The sequence below is a fragment of the Salarias fasciatus genome, chromosome 11 (assembly GCF_902148845.1).
Source record: "Salarias fasciatus chromosome 11, fSalaFa1.1, whole genome shotgun sequence".
Lineage (NCBI taxonomy): Eukaryota > Metazoa > Chordata > Actinopteri > Blenniiformes > Blenniidae > Salarias > Salarias fasciatus.
This window is the reverse complement of record NC_043755.1, coordinates 9,366,579-9,391,607: the sequence shown is the minus strand read 5'-3', so window position 1 is coordinate 9,391,607 and position 25,029 is coordinate 9,366,579. Positions and strand designations below refer to the sequence as shown.

General features: G+C 43.6%; 1 protein-coding gene across 1 annotated transcript; it reads right to left on the bottom strand.

Annotated features, from left to right (window-relative positions):
- Window positions 1–6,609: 6,609 nt before the first annotated feature.
- Window positions 6,610–23,317, bottom strand: stk40 (serine/threonine kinase 40). The gene is made up of 11 exons (XM_030102224.1): window positions 23,075–23,317; window positions 19,595–19,721; window positions 19,087–19,172; window positions 18,319–18,462; window positions 17,074–17,298; window positions 16,691–16,743; window positions 12,564–12,679; window positions 11,159–11,303; window positions 10,708–10,827; window positions 10,476–10,560; window positions 6,610–10,265 (listed from the first exon to the last, which is right to left on the bottom strand). Exons 2-11 carry the CDS (start codon window positions 19,710–19,712, stop codon window positions 10,047–10,049), a joined length of 1,311 nt encoding a protein of 436 aa, XP_029958084.1. The 5' UTR covers window positions 19,713–19,721; window positions 23,075–23,317; the 3' UTR covers window positions 6,610–10,046.
- Between the last annotated feature and the right edge of the window lie 1,712 nt (window positions 23,318–25,029).

Genomic DNA, 25,029 nt, shown 5'->3' with positions numbered 1-25,029 from the left:
GCTTTAATTCCCAAAGCATGAGGAGCTCAAACAGCTGTTTGGTATTATTGCTGTCGATCTGCTTGCACATATGCGAAAAGCTATTGACTGCAACTTGGGAGCCCATTTGCAAATACTCACTTTGATTTACAGTTTCCATGTTGAGATGGAGATAGAGCAATGAGAAAACATTGTACTGTGGAAGCCGTTGCTTTCACAGTTTTGTTGTGGAGAAAAAAAAACTCAAAAGGCTTAATATTTTCACTTGAAAACATTGTGTAAACCAGCTCTAACCTTCCCTTGGTGAGACAAACTGGCAACCGACAAAACTGAGCTGGCACACATCTTCTCTGAGGGAGTGGAGAGTTAAAAAGGAACAGCTGAAGGAGGGTGAAGGACCACAGAGGAGGACGCACCTGAGATGAGATACTGAGGAGCCAAGCCGCTGCATGAAGTGTACAAACAGACGGATCAAATTAAAAAGAGCTCACATAAAACCACTAAACATGATGCCAAACCAGAGGAGGGACTCTGCAACTCCTAATACTCCCCTCTTCCTTCTTTTTCATCTCATATTTGAAAATGAAAATCTCAGGAAAGTCATTTTCACTTGTAGATTACTGACATATTTCCTAATTTGCAGTGTTTACACAAAATGGATGGATTAAACTTAAATACTTATTTAGTAAAAATGTTGATGATTTGGCCACGGACAAGCGCTCAAAACATTCACAGCTTTTTGATATTATAAACTCACTAATTAACCTGAAACGCATTCTTCTGAACTGCAGAAAGAAACTCAGTGCACAGGAAAAATGTGCAATCTCCACAGAGGAAATCCCACCCAGGACTTCAGTTGGCTTGTAAATGGTACTAAAACCAAAATTGCAACTCAAAGTCTACATATTTACAATCCAACAGTTCATTTTTGAGAAAAGTAAAATCCATAAAAATGATTATCGGTAGATTTTTGAAAGTATTAAGTCACATAACTTTCTTCCTGTATTCAGATGTGCTGTAAGTTTAACTGGAAATTTGATCTGGATTCTGATTTTGGACTCTCTAATAGATTGAAATACTAAATTACTGGTGTTTGTTTGAATATACATCTGCATGTTCACTATGAAGGAAGACGCTTATAAATCATTACTTCACAATAAGAAATGTGAAAAGCTTTTAAATTAGAGGTGAGGAGGAGGAGGAGGGAATGTAGCTCAGGAAATTATCAGTCATACTCCATCCACAAATCCACCGATCCATGAATCTAAAGGAGGCCTGTTGCAGATCATTCCAGACGGAGCTGTGTCTGTGGACAGGCAGACCCTCACAACACTTGCGTCCTTGTTCACCCAGTGGCGGGGCGAGCGAGCGGCGTTGACAGAGGAGACAAGAGCCCCCATTGACGGGGTCGCCCTCTTCGCCGTGGGACCAGATGTTCGGAGTTAGCGGGCAGTTTGAAAACGACACACCCGGCGTGGCAACGCGCTGGACGTCCCACTCAGCGCCTGATGGACGCTGAGGAAAAGTAGACAGACTGATGGAGGCGTGCTGGAGGCCGGCCCAAGAATTGTTTATAAATGGTACAAAAAAAGCTGTTAAAGTCTTCATAATGCTGCTCCATCAGCTGTCCTGGCTCCTCTCAGCCTCTTGACTCTCAAGATTAAGAAAAACATGCCTCCCATGCGTCGGGCCGAGGAGACGCTCACGAGCCTTCTGCTTCCCGTCAAACTCCAACACAGCAAAGGCTAATTAGAGAATGTATGAAGTCCCAAGACGATGTCCTAAAAGAGACAAGAAACAGAGGCTTTTTTCTCTCAGAAAGCAGGACAAGGTCACAGAGAGGAACAGAGCAGCTGTAAACAATCTGCAGGGCAGATGGGTTTCAGATGATTATGAGTAAGAGGGGCTGTGCCCGCCATGGGACCACATGAAGCTTCAGGAAAGATTCCTCCTTTAGCATCAACGCCCAGGTTACATGCCAGAGAGATGAGTGGGAATCACAAAAAAGCAAAAAAATCTGGTGAATCGGGAAATAAAAAAAATCACCTATGTCACATTTCAATTATTGGATTTAACTGTGATTTTAGGAAACCTGAGAAATCTGTTGAGCAGAACATCAGTCAGATATTAATTCAGTTCAGCATTAAACATCCCCGGTGGTGCTTTCTGTACTGCTGACAACAGCAAAATTTGCATTGCAGAAACTTTGAATTTCACCAAGAAAAATATGTTTACTGAATAAAAAACTGAAGAATTCAACATTTTTTTACTCTCTCTTGTTTCTTTCATGATGAAGCTAACATTTAAATATATATACCGGTATTTATTTTTTGGATCCAAGCAGGTCCAACATTTGTAGTACTTTTTGAATCATGTTTTTTTTTTAAAACAAATCTGGCATTCAACAATAAATTGAGAGTCCTGATGTCACTGAAAACCTAGGAATTAATCAAATGTGAGTACTTCTTCAATACAAAGAAAGAAGTAATCCTAATACATCACTGATTCACAGAGGACTGAGTTACCTGAGCTGCAGGTTTAAGGTCTCATTTAAAAACCACCAATCTTCTCATTCTCCGAACAGTGAGTCAACATGTTTCCCTGAAGTTTAACAACCGCTTTGACTCAAAAATTCAATTTAGTCAAACTTTATGGCCTCTATTAAAACTACTGGAATCTTGTTTTGGACTGTAATTTAGTTAAAAAGAGGATAAGTTCAATTTGACAGCATACCGGTAACTGTATTTCAATAATCAATTGGCCGTCATAATAAATAAATTCTGTCTCCCCATTAGATTTGACGGGAGTTTTTGTGATCACATCGCTGCACCATGTGTCTCCGGCCACAACAGAGTCTCCTCCCGCCGGCTCCAGCGCTGCAGCCACATCCAAGCAGCTGTCTGCGACTGAACTCGGTGCCTCGCTTTCTTGTGGCGGGAATATTAGAAGGAGCGGTTTTGTTACCTCGTTTGTTTTATTGTGCTCACTGAATGTTGCATTAAAAGGCCTCTTCTGGCGCAGTACGGCATGGGAGATGAACTGAAAGTCACTGCAGTGACGGAAAAACAAGAAAAGAGCGACAACGTGACAATTAAATTGTTTTTTGTGGCCACTGTGACAGTGTGCTCTAGGCCGCCCTGTAAATAGGTTTGTCATGTTTTCTCATCTGTTTTTAAGGCAATATAAGACTGAAGATAAAATAATTAAAGGAAAACCTCTTTCAGATGTTCCTCTTCTTCAATACTCAGATGGGGACCGTTTGCATCCGCTGCTTTCAGGGCTGTAGCTCGTCAACAAAAACTTCAGAATATCTGTCGTGCAAATCACTAATTCCGCTCATCTTCTCATCTCCATGAAGAGTCAAAGAGGAATCAGCTGGGAAGAAATGCTCATGTTTACTGCAAAATGGACACACATTACTTCAATTTCAGAAACTCATCATCATCAGGGTGAAATGACTGTGTCTCACAACAGTTTAAGTCTCAGTCATACTCTCTATTGGTGAGTGAATAATCTATAAATCCAATCCATACATCCTCCACACACATTTATTTCGGTCAGGGTCACTGGGGGCTGGAGCTGGGCAAAGAGGTCAACAGTCAATCACAGGCCAAACACAGAAAGACTCATCTTCACATCAACAGGCAAGTTTAGAGTCACCATCTGGCTTCAAATGTCAGTTTAGGACTGCTTCCCCCCAAACACACACAAAAGAACATTCTAAGCTGAAAACTCCATGCAGAAAAGCCACAAAACTAACGATCTAAAGGATCATCTGCTTAACATTTGAATAATAATCAGGAGCTTACTTGGGAAATCAAATTCATAACTTTGCACACTAACTTCACTTCTGAGGTTTATTCTTCTCTTTTCTGTCCTTGGAAGCAAAGTGACCAACTTCATTTCATCACTTTATTTCTGCAGGATTTAATATTATTTGCAATGAAACTGAACAGTAAACACAACTGTAGCTGAGAGGTCCGAGGACATTGGTCTATTCTTTACTTTTGAATGATGAGAAGAAACCATGGTGGTAAAAGTGCTCACAGTCTTTCAAGGTACAAATGTTCTGTACTTGTGTAAAAAATAAACTAAAATAATTTCGTAAAAGTATTGAGTTTACCTTTACACTTGTCTGAGGCATGCACACTTACACACGCAGAAACAGCAGAAAACACTGAAAGGCCATTATTATCCACACTCAGGAAGTCCAAGATGAAATGTTTAAATTCTGCCTTCATCTGTGTGCCTTTGCAAAATGTTAAGAGTGGACTATAATATACCTGCTGCTATGCTGATGATGTTTTATTTTATTTTTTATTCAATACTGATGAATTAGTTCTTTAGGTGACCAACTTATGAGATCATTTTCACTTTGAATCATAATTACTCAAAGAGAAATAAGTCTGTAGATGAGAAACAGCCATGTATGCAGACTGTAAGCTATTGAGAAGTAGTTATATATGTTCAACAACAATGTTGTCAGAATAAATTATGCTTTGCAGTGACCTGGTTAAACATTACGACTCAACTGTTATGTTATCTTTCTAAATAACAAAAAAAAAAAAATTATGAATTACAAATTCCATTCAAAACTTTGCTGCTCAGTACAGATATTTGAAGTAACAATGAAAAGTAATCCGAAAAAGGTAATAAAATAAAATTCAGATTCTTCAAAAAAAAAAAATTGTACAGCATCAAATACTTATTTTCTCGCAGCCTCTGGTTGAAAAAGTTCCAGGAAAGACATTTGCAGAGTTGCAGATGTCCACCAGACAGCATTCACATAGCTCTGAGTGGTGATTTATCGGCTTGTCGCAGGTGTAGGTGGCCTTTTTCACGAGGTTGTTACTCGTGTTGTAAAGTCACACGTTGTGTTATTAACAGGAATGTATCATAAATTGGATTTGGTGTGTGTCTGGGCTGGATCGGCCATAAAGCCTCGAAATACTTGATGCAGCTGGAGTCTCACATTCACACGCTCCAGCAGACGTAAACACAGGAGTTATCGCCGCAGTGCTGATGCAGCTGTGCACTTCTGTTAGTCCTAATACACTTTTTTTTTACCAACTAAATACACACAGCTACCAGTGAAATACACACAAAGCCGTAACAATGGTGCTATGCACACACACACACACACACACACATCTGGAAAAGTGGACCCTTATGTATCCCTGTTATCCATATCCAGCTGCATTAATAATGCTGGTTCCTTGTGAAACTGAAGACGTAATGCTCTCTAAGGTAATTAGGCAAGAGCATCGCAGATGTCTGACGTCTTTAATGAACTCTTGTTTGTTTGAAAAACACAAGAATGCAGGATGGACCTCCTCGAGGCCAGCTGGTTGTAGTTTATGAGGACAAAGCACCGATGGAACTTTGACCCCTGAGATTTCTGGACTTTTCCTCCCAGCTTGAATGATGTTCTGGTAAAGAGGGTCCAACACGGAGAAGGGAGTGGAGGGGAGCAATTTCCCTGAGTCAGCAGAGGGTTTTATTCTTCTTCTGCTTCTATGCTCCAAATTAGTCTCAATAAATTGCAAACAATCTCAACACAGAGGTGTGCAATTTTAACAGAGCTTCCAACTCCTGAAACCAGGCACCACAAGACGCTAAAGTTGATCTTGAGTCAAATTTACACCCAATAAAATGGAAGCAATGGAAACAATGAGACTTCTTTTTATTTTGCTGCCAATAGGGAGGGATACATCACTAGAAAAAGTTTATTTCATATCTGAATGAAAGAAAGATATGAGTAATTGAGAGTCTTACTGAAACACAAAGCCCCAGTCAATAAGCAAGACAAGTTACAGTTCATGGGGAGGGGGAATCTATGTTATTTTGTAAGTTCTACGCCTGATAATGTCATTCAATGATGATTTTGGTTCTGTTGAGAATCCCAAAACAAACCAATTGATGAATTATGTTTATTTCATATATTTCAGCTCGTTCTTGTTGCAATAAAAGAACAGTTCTAAAACTTGCTCACCGTGTTTTGCTTTGACTTAAATTCACTGCCATTGAACATCCGGACCACAATCAAATACAAATCTTTTTCTAAGCTGCAAGTCAAAAGCTGGCAGCAGTGGTAACAGTATGCAACTGTTTCAACAGAGCTCTTTCAAATACTTTGTGAATTAATCCAATGTGTCTGATGGGGCTTCCATGTGTTTTTTCTGGCCGGTTCAGCGTTATTTCTAATGGATTTAACACTCAGCTCAGGTGGTCGTGGGTGCGCTCAAAGACCTGAGGTGGGCAGAGCGGCCCAGAGGGTCCCGCAGTGCTGTCGGGTCAACAGGAGGCTTCCTGTTAGAGCATGTTCACCTCAGCCAGGTCCAAAACCCAGCTCACCACAAGACTGGGGCAGCACAGATACACAAAGACTCACTTATTCTGTTCATCCCTCATAGCAGCGCACACACACACACACACACACACACAAACAGGACTGGCACAGATGTAAGACTGGTTATTCACATCTGGTGGAGACGTTAGTCCAAAACAGAGAAACATTCAGTCATGTCTTGTAAAAGTCTCCATCAAATCTCGGGCTACTTCCAGTTGGCTTTATGAAGAAAGTGCTCCACCTGCTGGGGAAGCATTGAAATTCAAGAAGCGACAAAGTTCAACTGTTTCCATATCAAAGTTTATTGCTGACATGCATGTAGAGATCTGATGAAGTAGAAAAATATGTTTTTTATACAAACGTGTTTTTCATCTGTACAATTCCGCAGTTTTTTTTTTCCTCTGTATTTTGATGCCCATGTCCAACCAAGCAGCTTACAACACATTGTCCCATTGGGTTTAAACTACACCACATTTCACATCCTACACCAAGTTTCCAGTTGAAACAGTCAGCAATATATCAGTTATATACTGACAAGTTTAAGTTCTGAGTGAAAAATCAAGAAGAGGAAGGAAAAAAAAAAAACTAAACAAAAACAACTAAAACTACTCATCCAGTAGGGGGATAACTAATTCTTAATTTAGTTTGACCTTTTCAGGACCAGAAGAGGCAATCATTCGTCAATCTTTTCTGTTTTTTTCCTGTAGCTCTGGCACACCTTGCAAGTTCAAAATCATGCAACAGTCACATGTTTAACACAGAGTTTCACCTCACACTATATCCATGCTTTTCAGTCCACAATGCAGTCTACCAATACAACTCCGTTAAACAAACATTGAATGTGGTACAATCCACTAGCTAGGAAGTGAAACACTTTTCGATTAGTGGGGGACAGATAACACCTACGTTAAACTTCTAGCTCCTAATCTGCAGCTGTGTCTCCTAGAAGATGGTGCTCGACACTTCCCACAGACGGTCACTTCACGTCAGCATTCGGTGATGGCTACGGTGCTCGAAGGCACCCTTCTCTGATGAACCTAAGACTACTACAATACTGCTGTATACCCATGGAATTCACATTGAGGTGGGAGAAAGCCCGTGGCTCTCTTTACATATTATTTTAGCCTCCGGATGTGGTGGTTTGGTGGCCAACGTGGCCTAAGATACACGTCAATCGGCATGTGTTGAAACGGAGTTGGCGTCTTAATGGGTGGAACTACATACAATATGACTGGTGCAGTCATGATGGTAGATTATTTACATACTGACCAGAGAGTGCAGCCTTGTGTGAGGGTGCTGAGGGGCAATGACAAAATAACAAAAAACAAACTACAAAACCCCTCCCATAAAATCAAGATAACGTGCGAGTATCTTTTCTCGTTTTTCTTTAAAAAATAGAGCTATGCAAAAGTCAGTCTTGTTATTAGTGTAGCTTAAGGTGACCACAGATCTTGTGGCACAATGGCAAGAAGATAATCAAATAAATCCTAAGAGGAGAGTGGGGATGCTACTCTTTCACAAATGTGACTGAGGAGGATCAAAATCAGATGGCTAGAGTAGAACCACTGTTGGAATTAACAACACTTAAAGCTGAGAGATTTTTGGGGCTCGTTTCACTGGCAGAAGTTACACCACGACACTTTCCAGGACATTGGCTTAACTGTCTACAATCGATGTCTGTGACACGAGCCCCAGTGGTTTGGGAGAGGGGAGAGTCTACACAAGTGAATAAATAAATCAACATGAAATCACAAAAGGAACATGTTCCCGAGCCTATGTCCATGCAATCAGTTTGGATATAAATAGGAAGAAGTCTAAAGAGCCGAAAGCAGGTACCAATACGCAAAGGCAAGTCGCAGTGTACAGATGCCTAACAGTCACTGGTTAGTAGCTTCGCCATGGTTTGAAGAAACACTTTGATAACAGAGAAGAATGCATCAAGAGCTTAACTTAAAAATCGGAGTATTATCAGTTTTCTATGAAATATTACAGTATTGATTACCAGCCACCGGGCTCCTACGGAGCCTGCACGGTGAGATAATACAAGCATGTACAAGTTGAGCTGAAGAAAGGGCTTGAGAACGACAGGAGATGCAATTTTTTCCCCCCCCTGGAAATCTTAAAGCATTTGTGTTATCCCCTGAAAGATTTGGTCAAGCCCCGTCTTAGCAAAGCCCGCTCGAGTTTTCACAGTGTCTGCCACCGAGGCAGGCCAGATAACAGAACACAATGACTGGAGGATAGCTTACGGGTGTCTGAGGACGTCGAGGGGTTAACGGCTCGACGGCGCCGCAGACCTATTTCGCCTGGCCATAAAGACACGGCACGCACACTTTGTGTGATACTGCTGGAGTATCAAAGCGGAGGACGACAGTTCACATTCATACTGAAAAACACTTGTCCCATGATCTGTCTTGATGAGGAGAAACAGGGAAGTTGGAGTACCTGGAAGCCATGTGATTCTGAATGAGCCTGTGGGTACCAGTTTCCTTGGCTGAAGAGTGAATTTAAGACAAGATTTTTGGCAAGAGAAACGTGACAGTGCCTGATCTTGACCGTAGTGGCACTGAGGGAAGCGTTACCATGAACATGCCTTGGCAGGGAGGATCCAACAGGTTTTCCCTCATTCAGTTCTTGGCGTTGTGACTTCCAGGTACCTCACACTAGCTGCCTAGATGCTAAAAATAGATTTTCCACAGGGATGAGCAAAAAGCAGGAGACGAGTCATTCCGCAAATATCAAAGATCGCCTGTACAAACACACACTTTGATATTCGGGTCTTTCTTCAATGCAAATATAGGGATAAAATGCTACTTATTAAGGTAAATATGATAAAAAGCTTATTCAGATTTTTCGAAACCACCAAAAAGGTTTCAAAGCATTATCACTCTGACAGAAAACATTAATGCTTTATGTCACTGGTGGCATCAAGACTCAATTGTTACAATCCCTTGTCTCAGAACAGTGAGCATGGTTTACCAACAGAGAAGAGAGACAGAGAGGTAGATTGATTTGAAGTCAGAGTAACTAACAGGACCAGGATTATTTTCAGTATAAGAAAACGGTCGAAAGGAAAAGGAAGGAGTGACAGGAGGAGAGTGGAATGGAGGTGGAGGTATACAGAAGTGACATCTGTGATCGAGTGATCTGACTTGAGGCAATACCAATCACTACAAGGGAGAGAGGGGGTGCTACATGACTCCGGTCCTGTATTGCTCGAAGGACCCAGAACTGACAGGGGGAAGTGTTACACTGGGGAAATCTTAAAGGAGGAGGAGGAGGAGGAGGAAGGGTTTAATAGTTTCTTCAACACTGCAGGCTACGCCTTGTGTTAGCGCTGTGTGTGCCCATGCCATCAGGTTTGTAGCACAGTGAGATCTGACGGTGGCCAACCTGAGGGCGAGGAGCCTTTGGTTCAGGTCTGCCTGCAGGCCGATCCATCGTTCACGAGTGGATCCAGACACAAGGAGTGAAGTTCTGGGTTGACAGTGTGTCTTCGTGCCCACCTGGTGTCTGACCCACCGCCTACCACCCACCTACACATGGGAGCGCCTGCAACCCAGCTCGAGCAGGACCTCGTGTATGCAAGTTCAGGTTTTTGGGGCTTATACTGGCAAGCCCCCTCTGGACTCTGCAGGGTTTTGCTTTTGTGTATTCTTTTTTTTCTTTTTTCTTTCATCCTGGGGAGACCAGAGAGGCTGGCATTGGTGGCTGGGGACTACTTCCGGAGAAATCGCTGTGCCAGTATGGCAGCATCTAGTGGGCTGACAGGCTGGGCATCATGGCCCAGACGCCTTACAGGTGGGAGGCTGCCAAACTGGCGCTTGGTGAAAAAGCTCTTGGCTTCATGGATAGTGTTCTTCTCTTCAGCCAGCAGCAGCTGCTGGCGCATGTAGTTCTCAAACTCGTACTGTGAAGACTCTTCTATCACTTTGGCCTGGGGAAAGAAAACATATTCAACTCAATGTGCTGCAGTTATTGTGTTACCAAAATAAAATCGAGTAAAAATAGTAGGAATTCAACGCTAAGTACTAGATTAAATTAGTTTAAAAGTCACCAATATGCATGCTGACGTTCTTAACTTAATGTAAAGGTGTGCAAGAGCAGATCTGAGGTGTTATTTCTTTGTCTCTCTCCATGACCTTACCTCTTGCAAATGTTCTGGATGATTGACCTGATCGTCAATATCTGGAACTACCTGCAGAGGGCCGCTCATCGATGAAACCGACTGCCTGGAATTACACATGCACAAGTCAAAATCATATGCAAATACTGTGTGACCTACAGAGGAATGAAAACAAGTCATCTTTAAAAAAAATATTAATCTGCACTACAAATAAGCTGCAGTTCTGCAGTCAAGCAGCAGAGGGAGGAGTTACCATGAAGCAATGATGGCGCTGAGAGACTCCAGCACCTCTCCTGCAGTCAGTCTCTGCTGAGGGTCCAGCACCAGCAGCTTTCGAATGAGACACACCGTGTTTTCTGACACACGGCCGTCCCTGTGAGACGGTGAGAGACACAGAGGCACGAGCTTAATTCAGAAAATCAGTGGATCAAATGCTCCAAGTTTATTCTGCTACATTAGATAAAACTGTTAAAGCAGAAGCAAAAACCCAAAGGCAGGTAAAATATAAGCAACACTGCAAACGATTAACTTTGTGTAAAAGAAGCTTGCTGTCAGAATAGTCACGCCTACAATTATGTCCATCCAGTGTCACAAATTCAGACTGAAAGAACAGAGTTCAAGCCACATCCTCTGTTAAGTGTTGTGACGTCAGAGCAGCGTGATTCCACTTCTTTGATTCAGTCTGCGGCAGAACAAACACTCACTCGGGGATGGAGTACTCTGCAGCCTTAATCTTGCGGAAGAGTTCTTGAGGTATGCTGTCATAGAAGGGGAACTGGCCGTAGAGCATGGTGAACAGGACCACACCGAGAGCCCACATGTCGCTGGGTTTGCCGCGATACGGTCGACCTGGAGGGAGGACGGAGAGCGGGTCAGGATCCGAGCCCGACGCCAGTCGATGGCTGCATAGCGGAGTTCGGAGGTGACAGAGTTTGCCCTGTGTGACTCAGCTGCTCAACCCTTGAACACACTCAGATCCTGTTGAGCCACCAGGTGTAATGATTAACAACATGAGTAAACACAAACAAGCGATGACTCCTCATCCATTGTATTTCCAAGAAAATCCCGCCGCATGCCTGAATTTTGTTTCGGTAGAACTGCCTTTAAAAAAAATAAATAAATAAAATGATAACCCTGACACGGTGGATGGAGGAGGAGCTGGGGAGGGTGGAGCATCCTGGCTGTGCATGACCATAGGCGGTGTTGTTACAGCCAGGGAGGCGGCAGCAACAGCAGCAGGCAATTACGTTAAAGCTTGTGACACACACACGCGCACGCACACACACACGCGCATGGGGGATGGGAGGGGAAGGGGTAGATGGGAGTAGTTTCCCTCCAGTGAGTCATCAGTGCATGAGTCACAGAAGCTCTGTTTAATTGTGTGCCTGTCACGTTATGCTGATATACACACTGTGGTTGTATCTACAGCGTTCGCCTGGTTGGCTGTGAAATATTTTCCATTTCTTTCTTTCCATCTTCAGCTTGTTGCTTTGGAAATCCCTGATTGTATGAATGAATCAATTCTCAAGCTTTAATATTGCTGGGGTGCAATGTGCAGGTGAAACTGAGTAACATCAAAGAATGTGTGTTTTCTTCATACAGAGATAATGTTTCACATAAGGGGAAGCTGCTGTCTCTGTAAACACATGCCATATATGAGAAAATGCAACATCACTGCGATTACACCAACAAAAACAGGAAAAAAAAAAAAGCCATTTCTTGCTTTTGCTAGTCTGGGATTGCAACATCGCCAGTTTCAGGTTGCTTAATAACTGGGAAATCAAACAGAAGACCGATGGCTGAACGTTATGCAACACAATTACGAGAAGGACAGGATCCCGTCTGGAATCTGGCCCGGATCCCGGGTCCCACTTCTCACCAGATCTCTGTCTGACATTTCTGGAGATACAGACAGCTGTACAGTTAATACAGGTCACAATGGGGCCGCGCTTTTAACAGCAGGCGGTGATAACTGTAAAGCTGTGTCGTTGGTTTTTACACCTGCGGACACATGGTCGGCAACTGAGAAAAGCACAAACAAAAGTGTGACTGCTGGGATTACTCCTGCAAAGTGACAAAAACCAGCTGATAACATGTGTTTTCACTCACCACTCAATACATCAGGGCTGATGTAGGCCGGACTTCCTCTCTGGTCTTTCAGCAGGTCGTCCTCGCTCACCAGGTGCTTTCCCAGACAGAAGTTGGTGATAGTGATTCTATGAGTCCTGAACACACACACAAATACATGTCTCATAATTCTGGTCTTACCTGATCTAAACCCATCAAAAACACCATTAAAATTTGATATAGTTTTATGAAAGAACTATGTTTGGGTTTTAGAAAGAGTCAAATAATTTTCCCAACGGTCGCCTTCCTTGCTTGGCTTCGCAGTGCTTTTATTTTATTCATCTCTGATTAAAAAAAAAAAAAAAGTTTCATATCAAGAGTGAAAAGAAAATGAAAACCAAAAAGCCGACAGACTGAAAAACAATAACTTTGCACAGAGAAGCCAAAAACATCTCCCAACTGAAAAAAGCCAGCGGTTACGCACTCAAATACCTCCACAGCTACTAAGCAGACCAGATAGTATTTCTCCACTTTCACTGGATCCAGCAGTTCTTGCTCATCATTTAAAAATCTAAGCTGAGAATGTGAAACACTGCAGTGCACACTCGCAGCTCAAAGCATGAAGTAAACACAGACTGACAGACACAGGGAGGACTGGCCAGTATGCCATGTTGTTTTAATAATGTTATGGTTTAGTGGGCCTTAAAACTATGCATTGTTATCTCAACAGAGCGTCTCATTACACTTCCCTCTACTTTCATTAAGGATGAGCTGTGCAGTAGATCATGGATCATGAAATTTATAGTCTCCAAATGAGCTCAAACAAATGTTTTGGGACTTTGGGAGGAAACTGGAGCACCTGGAGAAACCCCACACATGAAAAGAGATAGCATGAAAACTCAGTATTCAAATTGGAGATGTTCTTGCTATGAAGACAGGGTCGTAACCAGTACACCACAACGAATTAATAGTCCTAATTTCAAACACAGTATTGCAACCAGACCGCTTCTAAACATAATTGTATTTCCAACCACAGGTCCTCCCCCCATGAGGACCATTAAACTTCTGACTTTGCTGCACTAAAGAACTATTGCATTACACATAGCATTATATAAATTTACAATAACTTAATTAGCCTTCATGTTTGCATTTCATTTCCTCCTTTATTGTATTATATTACATAAAAAAGTACCATACACATCAACATCAAGGTTTAAGCCAGTGGCCTGCAAACACTATGAACAGACCAGGTGATTCTAAATATGAAAGCTGCTTTGTTTAGGAGGAGTTTTTGATTAATTTATTTTCAGTGTTCATGCATTTTAATAATCATTGTAATATATTTAGCTTGCTTCTGACTCAACTGTATTGAAGCTGAGGGTCTACGGACGGAGTTCTTGCGGGGAAGCAGGAGAAATAGCAAAAGCCACACTTTGACAAACAGGAGTCAACGTGTGGCTGAGGATAATTGTCTCGATGACTAAGCCGGCATGGTGATGGGCTGGCAAACGAATATATGAAGCTCGGGAAGACTTAAAATATATACACAAACACGCAACTTCAAGAGCGCCCACACGATCACGCACCCACCCAGCTGAAGTACATGCGCCGTGAGAACAATAAAAAAAAAAAAAAGACAGCAGCCGTGGTCCACAGCCTGGATCCTCTTTGGATCACGCTCTTCACCCACATCCGCTTTCTGAAAGGCCCGAGGTCAAAAGCTTCCCCTATTCTCTCTCACTTTCACACCCTGCTCCATCATACACACACCCACACGCAGAGACACACTCACTGCTCCCATTAGAGTGTCTGGAGCCAATTCCTGTTAAACAGTCAATTTTCAACCAAAAAGCTCTAATCTGGAGCTGCCTCCCAGAACATTCACTCCACATAATTTCCAGCTTCTTATGTGATCCGACCCCATCACCGGCTTTTGTCGTTCAAGTCTCCATAAGCATACAGTGGCCTTGTGATATGCACAAGGAGGGGCGAGAGGAACAGAGCGTGATGCTTCAAGGACCCTCGACATAAAAGCTTCCTTTATGGAGGAGTCTGTTCCTTTGTCTGTGTGCATCACGACCCAGGATTTCTATTCTTGCACCGGAGATTGGCTAAATGAAATTTCATGTTTGCCTCGTGAGGCAAGGGTCCCTGAGGACTGAAGAGAGACCACACCATCGCTGCTTCCTGGTCATGTGGCTGCGAGCAAAGTCAGGAAACCAGAAACCTAAACACAACACCCCCCCCCCCCCCCCATGACTTCCCTGCAGCATTCTGGGGAAAATATGCCAGCTGATGAGAACAGAGGTTAAACACGGGGCAACTTCTGCATCCAGAGTCAATTCAGTTTCTCGGAAGTGTGGAAGAACCAACTATTTAAAGGTTTTAATAACTATTAGGCCAATGCTGTATGGCTTATTAAGGTGACTGCATGTGAAAACCACTATTTCATATGCTAACAGATCCTCCAACAGACTATTATACTGTTTACCAGTACAACTGTACTTTGTGTCCCTGTGATTGTTTTAAATGACTACATAAATACGGGCAGGTACAGGTACACCCTTATGAAGTGCACGTCTACGTGTGGTCTTGAACCTATTGTGTTTAGGAAGTAAATACATCTCTCCCATATGTCGGCAGTGACCCTGCAGATTGATTTATGACATCCTGGCTTTCATAACTGGTTCTGCCTCTGCGAGAGGAAATTGCATCGTTCTTGCATAAACTGCTGAGCTGTTTTGAGGCTATCGGAGCATTTTCCCGGAATGACGACAAGTAGCATGGGAGGAGAGGGGATTTTAGAATGAGTCTGCCTCAAAATGAACCATTTTCTTCCCTCTCTGGCTGTGCATTCATGCACATGAGGGGTGAGGCTGTGAGGAAGTGTGTGAGAAGATGAGTATGTCGCATACAAGAGAGGCTCAAAGTACAAAAACAAAACTAAAGGATGTGACAAATGGGATGCATCAGAAAAACAATAGAAGCAGAAAAGGGTTGTGGTATTGAAGGAAACAGGAAAAAAAAAATGTACAAGGTAAATAACTACCGAGCGGGCACGCGAATGTGTATGTGTGTGAAGTGTATTGTGGTGTGAGTCAGCTCAGAGCTATGGGGCCTTTGGCAGGCCTCTCTTTTGTCTCCAGCTGGGACGGAGTGTTCCGCTCGTCTGCTTCTACTCTCGCTACCCTCCTCCCCTGGCCAAAACTCTCCTCCGTTTCATCACCACCACCACCACGACTACTACCTCTGCTGCAACTGGGAGCTATGGGCACACATGCACCTGTGAAGCAGAAAACGTGAGCCTGGGACATCGCTGTGCACTGATCTAAAACTGCGGCTCACGTTCATGACGTGGAACGGATCTTCTGATTTTTCTCACTTGTGCATGATGCAAGTGCATGTGTAAGTGAGCGTAGGAGCAGAGAGGACATGTCAGATGTAGTCATTCAGCCCTTCTCGATAACTCTGCGAGATCATTCTCCATAAATGCACTTTTTCAGGGGTAAAGCTGATGCAAGTTTTCGCCATTTCTAAGTTATTCAGTTTTGAGGAGAAATGACTGAGTTTTCGCTTCATGAATACACAAGACATTTACATATATTCTGCGGGTAAGGAGGTAAGACGGTTCGCAAAACCGTTTGTTTTTTTATTCTGCTTGACCCTTCTGAACTGTAGCGCTTTGACCTGAGGTGTACTCAACAGGGTCCTCTGTGCGCCGCAACATTGCTCATACACCCTCTGGCCCAGAACACAGTCCTGCTGAGAACAAAGCACTGGGATATTCTGGTTTTTTTTTTTTCTTCTTCCCCAACAGAGTCCAGTTTGCCCTCCAATCCAAAAGTCCAACCACAGGGAATGAATCATCAGCCATACTCAACACACACACACACACACACACACATAGACAAAGCCAGAGTCAGGCACAAAAGAGCGGTGCTTCAAGTTCCTGTGACTGATCTCACTCTTCGTCTAAGAATGTGACCTCTGTTTGAGTTTACGGCCAAATGCACACTAGATGCAGGCTGCTGGGGCCGGCTGAAACCTCCATCACGTGTGAGCTGAAACAGAATGTCTGGCTGGTAGGACAAAATGAGTGACCGAGTGTAATGATTGAGCTTATTATTGCTCACTGACAAGGCCCAATAAGTGACTGAGAACTGTCTTACCGTTTATTCAGCACCATGTTTCCCAGCTTTAGGTCTCTGTGCACAATGTTTTTCTGCAGGCAGAAGTAACAGTAGAAAAAAAAAAAAAAAAGAGAGAAAAGTTTGGTCATGTTGTGCTTAGTGAATCATTTGTATCATAACAATCAGTTTGTTTCTGGGAGTGGCACACGGGCACGGGGAAATGAGTAATCAGAAGGATGTGCAACGCTCGAGAAAAAGCAAAACAAATTCTCCTACTGTTCACAGAGACTTTGTAACTTTCATAATAGATGAATGTGTGCAGCGCATTTTTCTGTGTTTTGAAAGTACACTGCTGGGCAGCACAGAAGAAAACATTCTTTCTGAGACATTCTGCTTTTCATTAAGCTTCGTTCTTGACTCACCTTATGGAGAGCCTCCACCACACGCACCACATCGTAGAAGATGACGATGGCCTCGCGCTCACTCAGCCGCTTCTCCTTGATAACATAATGCTGGAGGTTTATTAGATCTGCCGTTTTGTCGCTGAAGTCGTGTGCACACAGGCAGTCCAGCACGAGGCAGATCCGCTTCTTCATCTTGCGCACTTTGTTCGCCTCCATGTCCTCCACGATTTCGTAAGCTCGATCCTTGACAAGAGCACCAGAGAAGAGCGTGAGGCACAACTTCTAAAGCGGGGGCATTTCTGTTGAAGTGGGCAGACTTTCAGAAGCACTTTCCAAAAATCATCCAATCAATACAAGTTGAAGCAGTCAAACATGCATCAAACAGAATGAATCTCTGTGCCGTGTTCATTCAGCTTGCAAAGACCGATTTAAAGAGCCCATCAGTCAACAGCCGGCATGGAGCCGATAGGACACTCCACACCAGGTGGTGGAGGATGAATGACAAAAGGTCATTCCTCTCCATTTAGATTCAGCCAAAGCAGAGTCACCACTTCTCCTATATTGATTTCTGCATCAGATAACCATGTGTTGTTTTCTTTCGTTCTTTTTTTTTTTTACAGGCCGTCAGCACCTCTGAAAGAGCATATTATTAACTGGTTCTCTTCCAGTGGATATGCGCTATAATAATCCAATCAATATTGCAAGCCTAAATGAATCAGAGTACATGGTTCAATGTTGCTATTCTGAGAACGCTGGCAGAGTGGAACAGACAGGCTGGAAAGGGAGACAAAGAAGGAAAACAGAGAGCGTGAGGGCAGATGGAACAATAACAAAGTTAGAGGAGGAGGCAGACGGGAAGACAGGTGAGGGGGAGGGGTTCATTGTGAATGGATGAGGCTGTGAAAAGAAAATGACTGTAGATAAATATAGCTTTTATTGGTACTCCCACTTCTCTATTGAAACAACCTTGATAAGAAAAAAATACGGGCAGCTGGCTGGACTAATGACGAGCTCACTGCCGCTATTACCAAACTGATAAGAGCGGCTAGTTGCTTTTGCTGGCATGGTGAAACCATATTCTAAAATGACAAACAGCAGTGTCACCATGGAGAAGTTTCCATCCAGCACAATTATACGGCTTGCTCGCCCACACAGAGCCGAATTACATGCCATAAACATGAAATGGTTTTCTCTTTTGTCAATTATATTAATTGTTTAGAGAGAAATTTATTGCAAAGAGAGGAACCGTGCAGGTGGCTGTACCTGGAAGAGGCCGTGGTGGTGAACCACACCATCCTGGTTATGCAGCAGGGAGAGCAGGGAGTATTCTGTGTGAAGAAGCATCTTCCCTTGCCGCTCCTCCTGGGTCTCCCCAGCAGAGTCCACTCGTTCCTCCAGCGTCAGGATCTATCGGAACCACAGACGAGAACAAAGCAAATGTTGGCGGTCACAAGACAGCGGCTCTCAAAAGAGAATGAGCGAGTGTGAGACGAAAGTCCAGTTCTGATTCTGCGCTAACTTGAATATTCATAGACTTGAAGAAAGAATTACATTCTGTCACGTGAGTGACTGAGCAGCTTTGTAACAGTTTCATGTCCTTCTGTGAAGCAAACAAGCTGTGCTGAAGATACTGAGTGGCTGCAGTCACGAGTTTGAGGAGAGGGTCGAACACCGACTCACTAAACATGTTCCCGGGGGTTAAAAGTTGACATTCCAGGTGGGGAACTGCCTTCCTCCTTCCCTTTATCCCCCTTCTACAGCTCTATAGCCATCTCGCTGGTTTAACACACGCAGGACAGCCCCCAGTAAACACACAGCTTGGCTGACGTTTTGTTATTTGTGCCAGACTGAAACAGGGGCAATAAAATGAACACAAATAACGGCGGGTCAAAGGTTCAGAGGTCTATGCCGACATCATGGCTTTGTTTGGAATAATATAATCATGTTTCTTCTGACCTTGAGTTTAAAAAAATTACATAAAGCAACTTTTCTTCCCTTTGTTTTTTTTTTTTTGAACTGTGACAGACTTACTTTGAGTTGATAAAAATCGTCGGTGCCGTCTTTCCTGGCCAGACATTGCACTATGCTTGGTACTGGTGAGTTGCCCAGGCGAGGCCCTGCAAGGATAAGAAAAGTAACAGCTGCATGACCAAAAGGCAGGCTACATGCTGGAGTGTGTGCTCTCACTGCAACTCATTAAAGGCTGCATGTGCATCTACCCATTAACACCCCCAAGTGTAATGTTTTCTTTGGCACTCTGCATTGCAAACGATGTAGGAGTTTGCATAGCAGCAAACATTGATGTTTCGGAGTATGGGAGACAAATAACGTGGCTCACACGCAGACCTTTCTGACCAGTGTCATGGGGATCAGCGAAATTCTTCACATTCTTGTCTCAGGCGGACATACACACACACACATAGAGGTTACACACACACTCGCAATGTACATTCATGCAATTCGTCAGAACAGATGTGTTTTTTGACGGACTTCCATTTTCAAATGTTCAGGGTTCAGCAAACATTTGTAGCTCCCTTACCGAGGATGAAGGGCCCAGCTCTCTTGGCATTACTGCCGGATATCCCAGGACATTGCAGCTTGCTGGCCCTGCCTGATGTCTCTCCAGCCCCCCTCTCCGACGAACGCCGCTTGGACATACTGGAGCTCTATGGGGGCATAAATCTGATTAGTACCAGGGATAAAGATAGTCAAGTTAAAGGGAAAGCGCATGAGTTTCAAGATGCAAACTCTCAATCGATGTCAATAAATAACATCAGTAACTGGCCACCCACACCACGACAGTATAAATAGGCATTAACAGGACTTAGAATAAAGGCTACCCGGGGCTTTAACAGTGGTCCTGCAGCGTGATTAAGAGAACAGCGATTAGTGAAGAGGTGGCGAAAAGTCGACTTCAGGTTAGCTCCACCCAGCCTGTTTTAAATATCGCTCTGTCACTTTTAGCATCACCTCAGTGTGAATGTGAGGCCATTACAAGTCCATTCAGAATAATGACTGCTGGTGTCAGGGGTAACACCTCAGATTCAATCTTCCCAACAGGCAACATGCATGTGCCACGAATTGCAATTTATGGCCAGCACTCCCATGCAAATGCACTGCGCCAGGCAACAGAGGCCTCTGCAAACAGATGCATTTGAATTTAATTCACTAATCTTTAGCTTTTCCTGTTGCGGTGGCCACGGGTTGAGAAAATCCTTCCGCTCTTAATCTGCACATTTCATCTGAGAATCTGTATAGCCAGCTTATCTGAGCAGACCTTTCTCTGAAGTTACATACGTGTTCGAACAAGGCTGGAAAAAAAAAAAAAAAAAAGAAGCTCTCACACTATGATAAGAAACCAGATTTACATGCCAGAGGAACCTGCGACACAGTGTGACACATCATCATTAAACAAACTGCTTTAACCACTGTGACAGATCAAATCTAACTCCCAGAATTCACAGGGCTTGTTTACCGAGTTCCTGTGTGATGAAACCCCGTCTGTTTCCCGTAACAGGGAAGTAGTGCCCTGAGCCGAGAGTGATTCACCCTGCGGTCGTCCCGAGTTTCCAATGGGCAGATATCCTTAAATGTCCAGGTGATGACACCGATAAGAAAGTGCCTCCAAGGTTCTTACATGTGCATCATACCAACTGAGAGAACACAGCCCTCAGAAACTATGCGTGACAGACAGAGCAGTATAAAGCCACATGTCTTAATTTAAAATATCACAGATAGTTGCGCTGTGTATATTTTAGCCAACGACGCAAGAGAAGTGACTCAGACTAATGAAATCCAAAGCGCCTCATAAACTGCAAACTAGAGGCTGAGTGGAGAGCTGACAAACAACACAAAATATTTAGAATATATGATCAGTCTTGCTAGAGCAACTAACCCCAGAAAATGTGATTTTTTTTTTTTTTTTTTTTCTTAAATGAATTGGGAAATTCTCCTGTTAGAAAAACTAATTGTACGCTGCTCGCCAGTTGGCGTTTTTGGGCAGAGAGGAGGCAGGACAGTTGGCAGTCAGTATGGGCTGGTATGAATTCTCACTTCCATGAGGCTTTTTGTGATCCCAGACAGCAGACAGTGTCATCATCATGTCTCTCGCCCATCTGTCTCCATCTCCACTAGTCATCACCCACTGTGTCTGATGAGCTGAGGTTTTCTGACAGCATTTATGGCACAAGCCAGAGTGACACCAAGTCACGCTGCCAATAGTAAGAGAGCATCTTACTCCAGAGGACAGCAATGGATAATCAGCAATTCATGAAACTCCTGGGTGGAAAATTATCTAACTTTTATTATCATCCAGCAGCCAGTAAAGTAAACAATGTGCAAAGTGTTCCCAATGCTGTCTGACAAATGCATTTCAAACCACTGCGAGTGCTAGAAAAGCTGCAAGATGGAGTTAAATAAGCAGATTGAGTCAGAAGTTACAGGCACAGTGCCTCATGTGCATTTATTTTTGTCTACATATTCATTTTACAAAAACAGGGCAATCCACGCACCTTGGGCTTGCAACACTATACTGAGTCATTGACAAAAACTGCCACACAACACAGCAAACGCACTTGGGGCGATTCATCTAACTACTAAAAAAAAACAGCTGCAGTGCCGTAGAGCCAACCCTAGACACATTTTAAATGCAAAGGTCAATGTAACCAACTAATGCACACTGACCTAAATGACATCAGCGCGATGACAGCACACAGCGATCCTTTTCTGACAGTGCCGTGCCTCTCTGCACAGCCAGCGATCTGGCAAGCAAGACTGCCTCTGCCTCTGACTGTACCAGAGGGAGGACGAGAACAGATACAACCTCTGAATCATATCACACAAAAGGAGGAGAGACACGCTTGCCTGTGCCCACGAGAAATGTGGGCTCCTTAAATAGTATCAGAACAAAACAACCACGTAGGTGTCTCAAGCTCAGCCCACCCAGACTCCATGCCACTTGTCTGGCTCTGCAAGACAAGCTTGATGGCAAAAAAAATAAAAATACATAAATACAGGGAAAAATAAGTAGTATAAACAGCAAAATTGCTTGTGAGAAGGTAGTAAACACAAAAAAAAAAAGCCATGGAAATGGCATGATCCACATCAATGCATTCAGAGATCAAACGCAAAAGTCAGTGGGTGGGAGGTAAACTCGAAGGTCAAACTGATTTCAGTCCCTCTGCTTGAATGAAATGCCACTTATGTCAGCTCATACACACTGTCCAACTGATAACCCAAGACAACAGGACTGTGGACACAAGGTCATGCTGTAGATCACTTAACCAAAACAATTACAAACGCTCACAGACTGCTGCACATTGTTTGGTGCCATTTTGCGACCACAAGGTCTTTGGACAGTGTTGAGATTTGGCAGCCGGGAGCGTGAATGAGACCTGTCGCGAAGTGAAAACCTGAAGCTGTGGCTTGCAACTTAAATGAAGCAACTCCACGGGCAGCTCACAACTTCTGCACCCACACGACAGTGTCTTTTCATCCCTGGGTTAAACCGATTCGTAGGCTTAAGGCATTTATTAACACGCGATAGTTTTCACTGGACGGCGTGCGTAAATATCACGAGTGGGGTGGCGTACACGGCGTAAATAGAAGCGACTACACATCATAAGAATCCACGATGTTTATCTATGTTAAGGAGTTAAAAACTAGCTTGGGTGCATACAGAAACTTGGTTAACGGGAGCGAAGCGTGCTTGGATCGCCCGGCTGAACGCGCTGCTCCGGATCGGGGCTCACCGGCCACACAAAGGCGCACAGCAGTAGCAGGGAGTTGGGCTTTCCGTGCAAACTACACGGAGCAGCTGTTAGCCCCGGCTGCGACCTCTTCAGCGCCGATTCTCGCGTACCGAAGCAGTTTAAATATGGTTGCTGGCAAGCGGTGCTGCCTAACGACAAGCTGGAGGCTACGGAGCAGCTGGGAGGCCATTTAAACAAAGTAGGTAACATTACAGCTGGCTAGCAGAGCCAGGGAGCTAGATAGCAACGTAGTCCACCACCTCGCTTACCTCGAGCCAAAACCGCCGGGTTTAAGTCTGCGTTGTCTCCTTAAAACACGGACATTTCTCGGGGTAAACGTTGCGGTGGGTGCGCGGAGCCTCTCGCTCTGCCGGGAGAGACCACAGAGGTTTGGTTTCGGGTTGTTTAGCCTCTGTTACTGAAATGAGCAATTAAGGAAAAGCCTCCGCTCTTCGCTGATCGCATCTTTCCACAGCGACAGCACCACCTGACAACGGAAATGACGCACACGCTCGTTTGATTGACAGCCGCCGCGGACCAATCAGAGCGGCGCTCCGCTGGCGGACGGCCGCACGCTGGTGATGAAATTCTCTGCATAATAAAAGTTTCAAAATGAGACACATTACATCATAGTTGTCTGCAAGTTTATCGGAGTGAAGTGCAAATGAATGAACAATCGCACGCACGTTAGCTGGTGTACAAATAAACTCGTACCCGGACATTTTCTTGTAACTTTGCACATTTTTCTCAGCACTCAGCTCAAGAATGCTCAGCCATCATTTCCCCCCCAAAGCACATGTTAAAAAATCTGAAACGAAATAAAAACTACTATAAAAACCAACACAAAAAAGCACTGCTCCGGTACTCATGTCTCTTCTCACAGTTAAAAAACATGCATAGCAGGTTAATTTTGACCCTAAAGCTCTCTGTGTTAGTACTGGAATGGACAGGTGACATGTCCAGGTTGCACCCTGCCCTGTATAGAAGATGAATGGATTTCTTACAAAAGCAAACCTTTTTTTGTTATGAGTCAAAAATGCAAAAATGTATATTACAATGCTTCTTCACATTTGTCAGCATTGGATATTTCAACTACATGAACCCATCCTTCCACACTCCATAAACATCAATTTGAAGTGAATTTGATGACTAAAATTGCTCAAAGATGTGAATATGATTACCCTGAGATGGATGTTCATTATGTGCTTGCAAAGTGTGGTGAAAGTGCCATTTCACAAGGTTTCAATTAATTGACACAAGCTCCGAAAAGAGTCAGTAACAGAAGAGCAGTTCTAAATGACACTGACATTTAGGGGAGTGCATCTATGCTCCCAATTTAGATGGACTGATTAATCTTAAATTCCACCCACACCTACCACTTTCAAAGTGGTGGGCAGATGTGACAGTCACTGAGAGGGCAACCTAAATGGCAGAGGCTAGTTTGAGTTGCACAAGTCTTCCTGCTTTGACTCAGCACATCATACGCCCCCAGCCACATGAAACACATGTCAGTCTGTGGGTTTACAGTGTCATGCCCGCAGTTTCTAAAGAGGAAACTGAATCATAACTCGAATGCGGGGTCTGTCAGAGAAACACATTTTAGAGGTTCCTTTCTCATGCCTTTCGAGCAGGTGTGGATAACATGTTTTTTTGTGTTTTACATCTCAGTTTTTGGAAACTAACATGAACAATATAATTCTTAAAATGCAGTGATGATTAATCACAATTAGTTTTTCTTCATGTGCACAGTTTGAAGATAAACATAAATACCGCAAAATAGCTGTAGGGGGGAAATTTGCAGCATCAATGGCTATCGAGTAGCAAGGTGTGCTGTCTTCATTGACTGGCACGAAGCTCTTCTATCTGTCTGTTTTGCAAGTAGGCTGTATCCTCAGGGCACACGGTGTTTCTCATCTCTCTTTTTTGCCAAGATTATTGGAAGACCTCACTAGAATTCTCCTCCCCTAGATCAATTTTAGAGAATTGTCTCAGCATGTTTTGTCTGCATGGTATGTGCTCTGCTTCTGTGTGTGTGTGTGTGTGTGTGTGTGTGTGTGTGTGGTAGGAGTGCAGATCACACCCCCACTTTGACTTTTCTGCAGACTGCACACAGATATCATATGCACAATAAAATGTTGCTATAATAATTATCTTTTGAATTATTGTCTGGAAAAGGGGCGGCTTACTGTTGATGACATTTAGACACAATGCTTCAGGTGCTCTA